The sequence below is a fragment of the Dissoconium aciculare genome (assembly GCF_010015565.1).
Source record: "Dissoconium aciculare CBS 342.82 unplaced genomic scaffold K489scaffold_10, whole genome shotgun sequence".
In the NCBI taxonomy this organism is placed as follows: Eukaryota; Fungi; Ascomycota; class Dothideomycetes; order Mycosphaerellales; family Dissoconiaceae; genus Dissoconium; species Dissoconium aciculare.
Window position 1 is genome coordinate 802207 of NW_022984960.1, and position 12567 is coordinate 814773.

Here is a 12567-nt window from a genome sequence, read left to right on the forward strand (position 1 = left end):
GACAAGACGAGCGGCGTTTTTGGCGTATCAGGGGAATTTGGCCCCACAGTTGGCAAGCCTCTGGGCAGTATCCGTAGTGCCATTTCTTCGCGGTATCAACAGCGTTCGTAGAGAAACACATGAAAATCTATTCTGCGCTTTGATCGGGCTATTCAAAGAACGACTTTGTAAGATACTCGTGCTGTAAACTTGCGATATTGGTCGCCCGGGCGTCTACCATAATCTATGAACTAGTGGGGCTCCCTTTCAATGTACAGCCCGCCAGATCTAAGTGGCATGTGAAATTCTCAGGGCCATGACGTCGTGATTGCGGTATGCAATTGTTTGGAGTCATCTTCGATGCCTTTCAAGACGAGTCTCTTCGCACTATCCAACACTCTCTCCCTCCTTCCGGCTCGATTTGGAGCGCATGCAAAGCCGACACTACAATGAAACAGCGATTCTCCTCCCTGGACGTTCGCGTCATCGCTCACGAGCTATCCAGCAGTCTCGTGACCCTGCGCCTGGCGAACATTTACGATCTCTCCTCACGCATCTTCCTCCTCAAATTCGCCAAACCTGACCACCGCGAACAATTCATTATAGACTCAGGTTTTAGATGTCACCTTACGGATTTTGGGCGTGCTACGGCTACGACACCGTCGCCGTTCGTTGCTCGACTCCGCAAGTTTCTCCGCACGAGACGAGTCACGGCTGTTGAACAGATTGGTACCGATCGTGTTCTCGAAATTCGATTCTCAGATGGCGCCTACAGACTGTTCCTAGAGTTCTACGCCGGAGGCAACATAGTTCTGACCGACAACGAGCTTACAATCTTGGCTTTGTTGCGAAGCGTGAATGAGGGAGAAGAGCACGAGCAATATCGACAAGGGCTCAAATACAACTTGTCGTTACGACAGAACTTCGATGGAATTCCAAAATTGACCAAGGATCGTTTACGGGACGGCTTGCAGAAAGCTGCAGAGAAGCAGGCGGTCGAAGCTCAGAAGACGGGCAAGAAGATTAAGAAGAAGCCGGGTGATGCGTTGAGGAAAGCTTTGGCAGTGACTACAACCGAATTTCCGCCTATTTTGATCGACCATGCACTGCATATATCCAAATTCGATCGCTCACTCCAGCCGGAAGATGTTATAGGGAACGAAGAAATTCTGGATCAACTCTTGCAGGCACTCGGCGAGGCACAGAATGTCATCTCGGATATAACGAGCAAGGAGACCACCCGAGGGTACATTTTGGCAAAATGCGCCCCAGGAGTCAAAGAAGGCGACACCTCAGAAGAGAAGGAGAACAAACAAAGCCTTCTGTATGATGACTTTCACCCATTTAAGCCAGCACAACTTGCCGAAGATTCGTCGATCGTTTTCCTCGAACATGAAGGCTTTAATAGCACCGTGGATGATTTCTTCTCGTCTATCGAAGGACAAAGAGTGAACTCTCGGCTCCAGGAACGTGAAGATCAAGCCAAACGGAAGATCGAGAGTGCCCGGAAGGAGCAATCGAAACGTCTTGATGGTCTTCAGCAGGTACAAGAGTTGAACGTGCGGAAAGCGCAGGCAATAGAGGCAAATGTTGAGCGAGTTGATGAGGCGGTCGCAGCAGTCAATGGTCTTATTGCGCAAGGAATGGACTGGGTCGATATCGGCAAATTAATCGAGAATGAACAAAAGCGGCATAACGCAGTGGCCGAGATGATCAAATTACCGCTCAAGCTCCACGAGAATACCATCACGTTACTATTGGCTGAGATCGAGAGTTTCGATGACGACGAGATGGCGAACGAGACAGACAGTGATTCGTCCGACGCTGAAAATGATAGCACTGCCAGGACATCGGGAACAGCTTCGAGACCGGAGGACAAGCGGCTTTCCATCGATATCGATCTGGCTGTTTCAGCATGGTCCAATGCTCGACAGTACTATGATCAAAAACGAACAGCAGCGGTCAAGCAAGAGAAAACTGCACAATCATCTCAGAAAGCATTGAAGAGCACTGAGCAGAAGGTCATGGCGGATCTCAAGAAGGGCTTGAAGCAAGAAAAGGAAGTTCTCCGTCCAGTTCGAAGGCAGTTCTGGTTTGAAAAGTTCATTTATTTCATCTCCTCAGATGGTTATCTCGTGATTGCTGGAAGAGACATACAGCAAAGTGAAATCCTTTACCGCAGATATTTGAAAAAAGGCGATGTTTACGTTCACGCAGATTTGTCCGGTGCGGCTAGTGTCATCATCAAGAACAAAGCTGGAACGCCGGAAGCACCGATCCCCCCTTCGACACTTTCGCAAGCTGGCAGTCTTTCTGTGTGTACCAGCAGCGCATGGGAAAGCAAGGCTATCATGTCCGCGTGGTGGGTCAATGCCGAGCAAGTTTCTAAAACAGCTGCTACAGGCGAATACTTGGCGGCGGGAGACTTCTCTATCCGAGGCCAAAAGAACTTCTTACCACCGGCCCAGCTTCTGCTCGGTTTCGCTGTGATTTTCCGTATCAGTGAAGCGAGCAAGCAGCGCCATGCCAAGCATCGTGTCCAAAGTCCGGATGATGCGCGACAGACACCGGTGTCTGCGAACGCAGAGTCGCTGGTTGTGAAAGACAACGGAGACGCCCGATCTGACGATGATGATGATTTCTCTGATGCTCAGGTGGCTACGACCACGGGGCAAGCAGATACTGAGGATGACGATGACGACGACTTTCCCGACGCCCCCAGAGATGCTAATATCACAGACGACGAATTTCCAGATGCGCGGTCTGCAACTCACGAGGATAACCATGAAGAAGACGACCACAAAGTCTACAAATCGGCCAATCCATTGCAATCTAATTATCAAGAATCAGCAGCCGGAAATCAGAAGGGAGATGGCGCTGAAAAGGAAGACGACGACGATGATGACGATGAAGGGGACGATGAAGTTGATGAGGAGAATGATGAAGAGCCAGCTGAGTCCCAGGGGGGCCTTCCTGATGGCGAGGAGACTGACTCGACCGTTCCTGAACCCGCCTCCAATGTTGAAGCGCCTACGTCTGGAGTAGAGGCTGGATCTGAGGCAACACAGCTATCAAACAAGGAGCGTAAAGCGCAAATCAGAGTCGAGCAGGGTAAACCCGTGGAGCAAGGTGCGAAACCTTCGAAGCAACATTTGAAAGGCAAGAAAGGCAAGGCACGCAAAGCTGCAGCCAAGTACGCAAAGTACGCCCTACAGGATGAAGAGGAGCGCGAAATAGCCATGCGGTTACTTGGCTCGAAGACGGCGAAAGATAAGCAAGAAGCAGGAGTGAAAGCTCAGGTTTCGAAGTCTGAATCGGCCGAGGAGGCTCGAGCACGCCGAAAGGCTCAACATGATAAGACGCAACGCGAAGGCCTCGAAGCGGAGGAGAAACGCCGAAAACAATTCCAGGCGGGAGAAGCTGCAGAAGATGTTGAAGATGAAGATGACGAGGAGTCTCATAACCTGGTTCAACTTGATGAGCTCGTCGGTACGCCCTTACCCGGCGACGAGATTCTCGAAGCGATTCCTGTTTGTGCGCCGTGGACGGCATTGAGTAAGTACAAGTACAAAGCCAAGATGCAGCCCGGTCAGCAGAAGAAGGGCAAGGCAACTCGAGAAATCGTCGGGAAATGGACCAAGGATGGCAGTGATCCCAAGAAAGTCGACCAGCAAAGCGATGATATTGAGCGGATCTGGCCTCGCGAGATAGAGCTTCTGAAGACTTGGAAGGAGGCCGAGATTGTCGGCATAATCCCTGTCAAGCAGGTTCGGGTCATGATGAGTGGAGGAGGTACAGAGAAGACTAAAGCTGGTCAGGGTGGAAAGTCAGGTCGAGGCGGGAAGGGCTCCAAGAGGAGATGATTGTGATACATTTAGCATCATCATTAGCAAACCATTTCAAAAAGTTCATTTTAGAGGTCGCCAATACTCAAGTTTTGTCCTCTCTATCTGAAACGTTGTGCTCCGCTTCCCTCACTGTTGCCCTGGTTTGATTGGCGATGACTAAGTGCATTCGGTGTGACCTCGAGCTCTTGAGCTCTCCATTATGCTACTTAACAAGGAGACTACCCACTCCTATTGTCTCAATCTGGCTTCAAATAACAACCCGCTATCATGGCATCCAAATTCTCCAAAAATGAGCTGTACGACGTTGAAGGTCTAGTAGTGGTGGTGACTGGAGGTAAATTACCTCCAAATTGACCTGCATAGACATCGTATGAATAATTGTTTCTAGGCGGCACTGGATTGGGTCTGATCATTGCGAAGACACTGGAAGTAAATGGAGCGAAAGTGTACATTACCGGCCGTCGACAGGACAGACTCGATGCGGCTGCAGCGCAGGCTGTAAGTATGCGTGAATGCGAATCCACGATCGCGGCTGATGTTGTGTAAGGCTCATGGAAACATCATTCCGATACAAGGCAGTGTCAACGACCTTGATGATGTGCAGAGGCTTGTAGACACAATCACTGCAGAGACAGGCTATATTGATCTCTTGGTCAACAACGCAGGCCAGACGACTAGTGACAGCGGTCCGAATCCGCGGGCGATGCCCAGCTCGGAGTCTTCGATCTCGGTATAGCTCGGACGAGAGCAATCTTTGTGCTCCAAAGACATCGCTGATGAGCATTTAGGAAATTCGCGACTACTTCTTCAACCACCGGCCCATGGAAGTGTGGACGAAGGCGTTGGAGACCAATGTCGCGTCCGTCTTCACGACGACCATGGCATTTCTCGAGCTTCTCGACGAGGGCAACAAGCGACGATCGCCAGAAAAGCCCAAGAGCCAAGTCATTGCCATCGGTTCGGTCGCAGGGTTGGCTCGCGGGCTGCCGTCGTTCATCTACGGTGCCAGCAAAGCCGGAGTGACACATTTGATGAAGTCTTTGGGTGGGTTCCTTGTGCCGCACGACATTCGCACAAACGTCGTTGCACCTGGATGTAAGCCACTAAACATTCAGCGAAGGACTCGATGTGCTAGCGATACTGATAGGCAATAGGGTTCCCATCGGAAATGACCACGGCTGTCACTGAGAAGTGGGAGGCGACCGGAGGAGTGATGCCGAAGTCCGTGGTCCCACAGCAGAGGATGGGCTTGGAAGAAGAGTTTGCTGGTACGATACTTTTCATGGCCTCCAAAGCTGGCGGGTATTGTAATGGTAATGTCATGGTGATTGATGGTGGTTACCTCCAAAATCATGCAGGTTCCTACTGAATGTGGCGCAGCCGTTTCAGTAGGAACACAATCATCCCTCGAGGGCAAGCAGTTTCGCAATGAAACATGACCTTAGCGACAGGGATGCGCGAAGAATGTCAGTCAAATTGTTATAATGATGCTGCAGTGCCAGAGAATTGAAAAACCAAACGTCGTGATCTATTTCTGTTAATTGTTCCATCTCCGCAAGCATGGCCAGGTCTGCAAAGGTTCTCACGCAGATGAACGCGGCAGCACTCGCCATAACATACGCATTAGACAGGCTCGAGGTCGATTATGGATTCTACGGAGCATACGTCCTCACCGTCCTGGGCGGTCTTCGAAGATTGACCGAGGACGACCGGATAACCTGTGCTGTCGGGTGCACCAAAGCATACCTGATGGCGCATCTCAAGAATTTCGCACGATTCGATCTCGACCATGAATCTGATGAGCGACCAGATATCGCGACATATGTCTTTGACAAGAGTCAGCTCCGAGTGGATTTCTATCCCAGTGAGTTCACGTTGTTTGACGAATAGAAGATGTCAGGGGCACTGACGCAGACCACTGTAGTATCCATGACCACAATCACAACTCAAAGGGTGTGCCTACAAGGTGGAGGGCCAGAGAAAAGAAGCATCCGAATCCTGTCGCCAGTGTTCTTGTTCAAAGCCCAGCTTGAACAAGTCTTCCATCACCTCCACAATGCAGACCTCGAAGATCTACGATTTCTGCAATCGCTGAATGCGTGGCATCTGCGGACGCAAAAGTCGCACTTCAACCGACTTTATATGGGAAAGATTGTGTTCAAGAAACCAGCGATGCAAGTCTTCTTCAAAGAACTAAACATCGATCCCGAGTCTTGTCGAATGAAATGGGAGGCACGGAAGCAAGGCGCCATTCAAAGAGCCGATGCTATCAACAGAGTGCAGAATGGGCTCTTATATAACACGCACGATAAATGATCGCGCAGGCGCGACATGCAAGCGAACGAATCGTCTGCTCGATCAATCATCCAATAACTTGTAATTCATTACAGTCTGTCATTGAATTTAGTCTTCATTGTGTTGTGTCCGTCATTCCTTATCCTCACTGGGCTTGGAGCCATTGATGGTCTGCCGCTGTGAAGCTTTCAGACCGCCGTTGCTGAAGACTGCGACGTGTGCAGATGGTAGACGAGATCTTGGGTGTCGCGGTCGCTAGCTTACACGTTCTTGAATCTAGAACGACCTTGGAATGGGCCCAGGTGAGTTCGCAACTGTGGCTTTTGTGGAGAAATGCAAGATCGTCCGGGCGTGCATGTCATTCGAGGGTCAATGCCCCAGGATTTTAGCTCCGACTTTTCGCAACAAGATCCCCGACCGAGGCGGTGTTATGTCCCGTATTACGTGCGTGGAGAAGGACAGTTGTCAACCATTGGCGGTGATGGAACATTTCGTTTTGAATGCCAATCACGCTGGCGCTGTCAATCATCACCACACGTTTGCCTTTCACCCTTCAGCTATCGATGCTCTGAAGGAACTCCGCCTCACCGTATCAATCGTTGTCGTAGGTTGGGTCGCAACTACTACTGTGCGAAGCCTATTTGCGTACCTTGCGCCTTTTGCATTGCACACCAACTTTTTCAACAGGACACGCCCGCGCAATTGATCGAGTTGTCTAACCTTCTCACCGGACACGAGCTAAGGAGTGGCAGTATCGGCGAGCCATATTCTTCGGGAAAATGCGACCCTCATTACTGTCGCAGCCATTGGCATACTTGCTCTTGGCCAAGCTTGCCGCAGCTGGCGACCTCATTGAAAACCTATCATTCGGCCACCATGGAATCAATAGAGAAATGCCTGGATGGCGTCCCACTGCGATAAACCACGAGTTACAATACTACAGCGATCGAATTATCCTGACACCACCATATCCCGGCGGAACGAGGGCTTCGCTTTGGTCCGACAACAAATCTTCTACTACCGCTTGGACTGCCGAGTTTCAATTTCGAGTGAATGGCCAAGAGTCGGGAGGAGGCAACTTGCAATTATGGTACACCAAAGAGAAGGAGATCATCGGGACGAACAGCGCCTTCACTGTCGGCCACTTCGATGGCTTGGTCCTAGTGATCGACCAGTATGGAGGGCAAGGGGGCTCAATTAGAGGATTTTTGAATGACGGCGAACACAGTTTCAAGTCGGAACATCAGTTGGAAAGTCTTGCATTTGGTCATTGCACATATCACTACCGCAATCTGGGTCGTCCTAGCAAGTTAAAGGTCAGCAATCACAATGGTCTCACGGTGACAGTCGACGACCAGATCTGCTTCTCGACCCCGGAGATCCAGATGCCATCAGGATACTACTTTGGTGTGACCGCTACCACAACCGACACCCCAGATTCGTTTGAGGTGTTCAAGCTCGAGGTTTCCACCGGCGGCGACACACCACCACCGCAGGAGCACCACCACCAGCAGAACCAGCAGAACCAGCAGGGGAAATACCATGTGGGAGACCACCACACAGGAGGGCATCACTCAGAAGATCACCATGCATCTGAATCCGCTCCCCACCACTTGGACGACTTCCCAGGCTCGCCCGAGGTCCTCCCGGACGTAGACGCCGACACGATCACCAAAGAAGGCGAGCAATTTGCAGATCTGCACAACCGACTTCAGGGCATGACCCACCTCGTCGCCAACATGTACGTCGACCTGCGCGCCCTGCGCGAGGGCCAGAAGGAGCACCACGAGGCGCAAATGGAGCACATGCAGAACATCCAGGGGAGCCGCGAGACCGGTCTCCCGGTGGAGACAGTCAACACCATCAACCGGTTGAGCGAGCGATTGGCCAACATCGAGCGAATGATGGAGACTGCGCAACGCGACCGGGAGAACGCGCGCAACGCCGTAGCCCGACTCCAGTCCGCAGTGGATCAGATGCACGGAGGTATCTCGGAACATCTCCCGGAGAAGATCGGTCATTGTAAGTCATCGCCCTTTTGAAAAGCTCACCTTTCGCTGCTGCAACTTTCGCTGCTGCAACTGTCGCGCACAAAGCTGACCGGTCAATTTCCCAGTGGTGAGGACATCCGCTCCGAAAATGACTCTCTTCCTCTTCATCATCCTCGGCGCCCAGGCCGTCCTCGTGGCTGCTTATGTTGTATACAAGAGGCGGAGGAACGGCATGCCGAAGAAATACTTGTAGATAAGACGGTCGTGCTCCTTGAGGTTTCCAGCGCAAAGTATAGACGAGATCACGAGCTCCGGGTCATGATGTACCATTGGCGCGGAAAAAAAAGAAACATGTTCATCATGAGGCGCTGTAGCAGCATTGTAACGATTTGAGACCAATGGCGACAACTGCTATGTACCTACAGTGCCAGCCACGTGCAGTAGGAAACAACGCGACAATGCCCAATCTCCTGAATTCATGAAACGACGATCACATCACTTCACGACAATTCCGCACGACAGGCGCCTCTCTCTCTCTCCTTCCCTCTCTCAATAATAGACCATTCGCGTCCAGGAGAACCCCATCCCTCCAACCTCGCGCGGAACAACACCGCGCGCGCACACACACAATCGCACGCGCGCGCGTCGCGGTCGCAGGACAACAGATCAACAAACCACGCCCCCGAATGTGTTGGCCGTAATGCAAGGGGCATCTGCACGGCGAAGACCTCCCGCCCCGAAGTGATCCGTGGGTCCGCAGGAGACGGAGTCCCTCCTGGCTCCTGGTATGCAGGAATAGCGTGCGCTGGAGCTGGAGAACTACAGTAGTTAAAAGGCGGAGCTGGCGGAGTCGCGGGTTTCGTGTGCCTTTGTGTTCACTCACGGGTGAGAAAGAATGATAATAATAATGTGCATGGCTGGCTGGCTGGTCGGCCGCCGCCGACGACGACGGGACGGCAGCGCGCGTCGTCGCGCTCGTTGCGATTAGTTTCCACCTCGAGGCCTTTTTGGCCCGCCTACCGACCCGCTGCGTTTCCCGCTCGCCAGCCATGGTGGTTTTTTTGGTTTTCGACGACGGTGCGATCTCGACCAATCCTCTCCATCCCTGTTGATCTCGCCTCCGTGTGATTTGCATGCGGGCGGTGTGCAAGAATCGCGCTCGTCCGTTCGCTCCGGCACGCAGGGTGAAAGGGGGACTAGTGTGATGAACGGGCATGTTTTACGACGGATGGATTGTCGATGAACATGTCACGCGAGCGAGGAAGGAACGGACGACCGACGGGCAGTTGGGAGAAGACCAGAGAATCTCTGGGTGAAGGGGACGTTTTGTTCGATTATGATTCGGTCCCTCGTGATAGACCGATTGATGATGAGTGCCAAACCGTATGGCGGTTGTCTCTCCTGCAAACCAGTAGGCTTTACCACCCATTGTGCTGTGAGTGTGTCATCAAAGACGGTACAAGCCGATCAAACGGACGGGTGCTGCTGTGCGTGGTTGTCATCATCAGGGTCGTCGGGACTTGGGGCAGGTGTTCACGACTGTTGGAAGGGAGGAAGAAGCTTGGCCAATGACCCCGTCTGGGGGGGCTGGGCCGCCAATTGCGAATCGACGCCGTTTACAGCTACCCAAAAGTTACAACGAGAAGAGACCTCATGTACAAAATTGTCGCACACAGCAGGAAAAGTCTTCGTGCGCGCACAATTTGAAATCGGATTGACACAAGCAATGTTTTCGTGCTCGTCCGTTGGCGGCCAGTCGTATGATTTCGTGCGAAACATAATTGTTGAATCTTCTTTCGAGGTGGCCCTCCTTGTGGGAGAAACGTCTTCCCTGGCCCGCTAGGTCAGACTTGGCGCCAGCAAGCAAGCACAATGTGTTCTGAGGCCACGACGCGGCACGGACGACTGTACAGTAGAAAGGCCATTGCACACGAAACGGTGTCGTGGTGACTGGGCAGGGCATTTAGGTCGCAGATGTTGGTGGATGGCAACATTTTGTCCCGTGCGCAACTCTCCTCACAACCTTCAAGTATGAACTGGCTACACATGCTGATCCTGTATGAGCTCTACATTGGACGACTCACATATGCGACGGGTAGTCAGCACGTGTAAGCGCTGCGCAATATCAGTCGTGTTTCGGTCGAGAGATGGTGACCTGGGGCCGAACAAGTGACCGAATGCGCCCCAATCGACCATTGTACGAAGTATCGGGCGCATTCGGGTCTCGGAAAGACGATTCTGGGACTCAAGAGAACAGTGATGGCCATGGGCAACCACGAAACAGGGTCATGTGGTCTCTGCGCGCGCGGCCGTTGATAACTGCTTCAACGGCCGCCAAAATAGTGGCCATCCACACACCGGCGCGTGCTTCGTCGTTGGAGGAGCTTGCGACCTCTAGTGATCTAGTCCAACGCAGAAGTGTGATGGACGGAAGAGAGAAAGAAAGAAAGGAAGTAGACGAAGACCAGACTATTGAATATGTGACCTTGTGATATCCACCTGAATATTGGAATCACCGATCCTCTGTCCACGGTGGATTCGATGCTGGAGTTTCTGTAATGAGTCAGTCGGAGGTGGTGGACAAGAGAGCATTGGAGTAGCGAATGAGAGAACCTTGTGACAGCTTAGCGCGATGCCGCCGAACGCGAACGACACGCGTCGCGAGACACGTCGAACTTCAGTTCAGGGCAATTCGGGAAAAACCAGAGAGATGGGGCATACCCACCCTCATGACCACTTCCGTCCCTCGCCGTACTCAAGTCCTTCTGAGGTTGTGTGCAAGTCAGCTTCTCTTCGGATGTGTCACAGAATAGGAGGTCATTGCGAATATGTATGCTGTATCCCATCAATGTAGTCAATCACCCGATGTTGTATGCAGTGAAGCCCTTGTCGAAGTCAGAAAAGCGTAGGGAACTACTGCAGTCTATGGACGCGCTGCCCGCAGACCACCGCACGAAGTGGAGACCCATTGTCCCCAGCTGGCGCTCTCCTGCGTCCCTCTGCCTCCATATGGGAAGGACCACGTCGAGCCCGCAGAGTGTAGACGACACGGATGAACACCGCATCATACGGCGCCCTGTCTGCCATTGGGAGATGTGGGCGTCGACGCTCAGGCCGCGACGCAGAATCTCTCCGGTAGTCTTCCTCACCACCGCATACAGGGCAGCCCACGATATGTGCCGTGTGCGTACATACATGCTCAAGCACGAGTACCCAACAGCCATCAACTCAAGCCCGACCAATGGGCTATCACTGGACGTTGGCTCTCTTGTCTGATAAGCAAGCATCGGAGTGAACTCGTGTCGGTTAACGAGATTATCTAGCCCGGGGACATTCGTGAATATGATGTGTGACGTGTGGGAGGAGAGGTGGGGCCTCCAAGAGCAGCCTCCTACTTTCGTGAAAGGTTCGGATTACACACATAATCTCGAAATGATCATGCCGTAGGTCACAGGATCGTGACCGGAGTTGGCGAAGATTTGAAGCTGTAATTTCAACTCTGGAACAAGCAAGGCACAACCATCCTGCGTGACGTCGGGCATTGCACAGGACAGGGAGTTGGATGAGACGATGAGATGAAACCGACACCGATTGCGACCGAAAACGCCGATGCTCACCAACGCAGGGTCGACATTAGGCGTGGGCGGAGGAGCTTGTGAGATGCTAAATTGGCGTCGGCGACGTCTATTCCTTCCCACACACTGGCTGATATCGGGATACTGGAGGCTTCCTATCACCACCTCAACCTAATTCTCGTGCGTGAATTACCAGCGAGGAACGTGTTGCCCTGGACACGAGACCAGGCTGCACGATTCATTGGTCCTCACCCCTACTTCATACGATCCAGCGACAGGTCGGAGATGGTGCACCGCAATGGAAATGATCATGTCAATTGGAACCAGGATTTCTCAATAATGATTGAGTCCCACCAAAGCAGAATGACGGGTCAAGCAGACGTGGATAGAGAGAGGGACAGCATTGAAGCGTGTCGCGGCAACATATGCCCGAGATCGTGGGGCCGTCAGGCATGCACAGTACAAGGACGCAGGTGTTCACCTCACCATTGTTCCATCGACACACCATCAATGTCCCTCTTGACGACAATCGAAGTCTGTAACGTATGTACATGGAGTTGCCATCACACGTACCCTCACACACTCACACACACACACACACAATTGAGCAGTCGATACAGTATTGGTAGAGAGCGAGATACAACCTTGGAAGAATATGCAGTGTGATATCCATCAATTGTACGTAGTAGCAAAGTACAGTACATTGAAGCTGGAGTGTAAGGGAAGCATAGACCACAAAGTCACGTTTTTAGCGCAAGGTTAAGATTGGGACATAATCAGCCTAGCGCCAGACAAAAGTATGTGTGTGTGTGCAAGAAAGAGAGAGAGAGAGAGAGAGAGCCCGAGAGAGAATAGAGGGAAGAGAGAGGAAAGACCCAT

At 52.1% G+C, this 12567-nt stretch overlaps 5 protein-coding genes across 5 annotated transcripts; 4 read left to right on the forward strand and 1 right to left on the reverse strand.

Annotated features, from left to right (window-relative positions):
* Window positions 1-428: 428 nt before the first annotated feature.
* On the forward strand, window positions 429-3842 carry K489DRAFT_323910 (uncharacterized protein; the record flags this gene model as incomplete). The annotated part of the gene is made up of 2 exons (XM_033601728.1): window positions 429-2903; window positions 3087-3842. 2 exons carry the CDS (start codon window positions 429-431, stop codon window positions 3840-3842), a joined length of 3231 nt encoding a protein of 1076 aa, XP_033457781.1.
* Window positions 3843-4047: 205 nt separating this feature from the next.
* K489DRAFT_403330 (short chain dehydrogenase/reductase) lies at window positions 4048-5353 on the forward strand. The gene is made up of 5 exons (XM_033607082.1): window positions 4048-4161; window positions 4216-4325; window positions 4375-4557; window positions 4616-4922; window positions 4982-5353. Exons 1-5 carry the CDS (start codon window positions 4095-4097, stop codon window positions 5194-5196), a joined length of 882 nt encoding a protein of 293 aa, XP_033457782.1. The 5' UTR covers window positions 4048-4094; the 3' UTR covers window positions 5197-5353.
* A 34-nt stretch (window positions 5354-5387) lies between these two features.
* K489DRAFT_433433 (uncharacterized protein) lies at window positions 5388-6143 on the forward strand (the record flags this gene model as incomplete). The annotated part of the gene is made up of 2 exons (XM_033608515.1): window positions 5388-5691; window positions 5752-6143. The coding sequence occupies 2 exons, from the start codon at window positions 5388-5390 to the stop codon at window positions 6141-6143; spliced, it is 696 nt and encodes a 231-aa protein (XP_033457783.1).
* Window positions 6144-6916: 773 nt separating this feature from the next.
* On the forward strand, window positions 6917-8366 carry K489DRAFT_303840 (concanavalin A-like lectin/glucanase; the record flags this gene model as incomplete). The annotated part of the gene is made up of 3 exons (XM_033600492.1): window positions 6917-7585; window positions 7646-8138; window positions 8239-8366. Coding segments are annotated over 3 exons (1290 nt in total), but the record flags the coding sequence as incomplete, so codon positions are not given.
* A 17-nt stretch (window positions 8367-8383) lies between these two features.
* On the reverse strand, window positions 8384-9546 carry K489DRAFT_41634 (uncharacterized protein). Its single transcript, XM_033608181.1, has 2 exons — window positions 8997-9546; window positions 8384-8924 (listed from the first exon to the last, which is right to left on the reverse strand). The coding sequence occupies exons 1-2, from the start codon at window positions 9327-9329 to the stop codon at window positions 8604-8606; spliced, it is 654 nt and encodes a 217-aa protein (XP_033457785.1). The 5' UTR covers window positions 9330-9546; the 3' UTR covers window positions 8384-8603.
* Window positions 9547-12567: the final 3021 nt, after the last annotated feature.

Excerpts from the sequence above, each read along its gene's own strand:
- K489DRAFT_403330 (XM_033607082.1), top strand. The coding sequence starts at position 4,095 with ATGGCATCCAAATTCTCCAAAAATGAGCTGTACGACGTTGAAGGTCTA. Across the intron at positions 4,326-4,374 it reads ATGCGGCTGCAGCGCAGGCT|GCTCATGGAAACATCATTCC; the intron begins GTAAGTATGCGT and ends ATGTTGTGTAAG. Across the intron at positions 4,923-4,981 it reads AAACGTCGTTGCACCTGGAT|GGTTCCCATCGGAAATGACC; the intron begins GTAAGCCACTAA and ends GATAGGCAATAG.
- K489DRAFT_41634 (XM_033608181.1), bottom strand. The coding sequence starts at position 9,329 with ATGCCCGTTCATCACACTAGTCCCCCTTTCACCCTGCGTGCCGGAGCG. Across the intron at positions 8,925-8,996 it reads ATTATCATTCTTTCTCACCC|CTCCAGCGCACGCTATTCCT; the intron begins GTGAGTGAACAC and ends GTAGTTCTCCAG.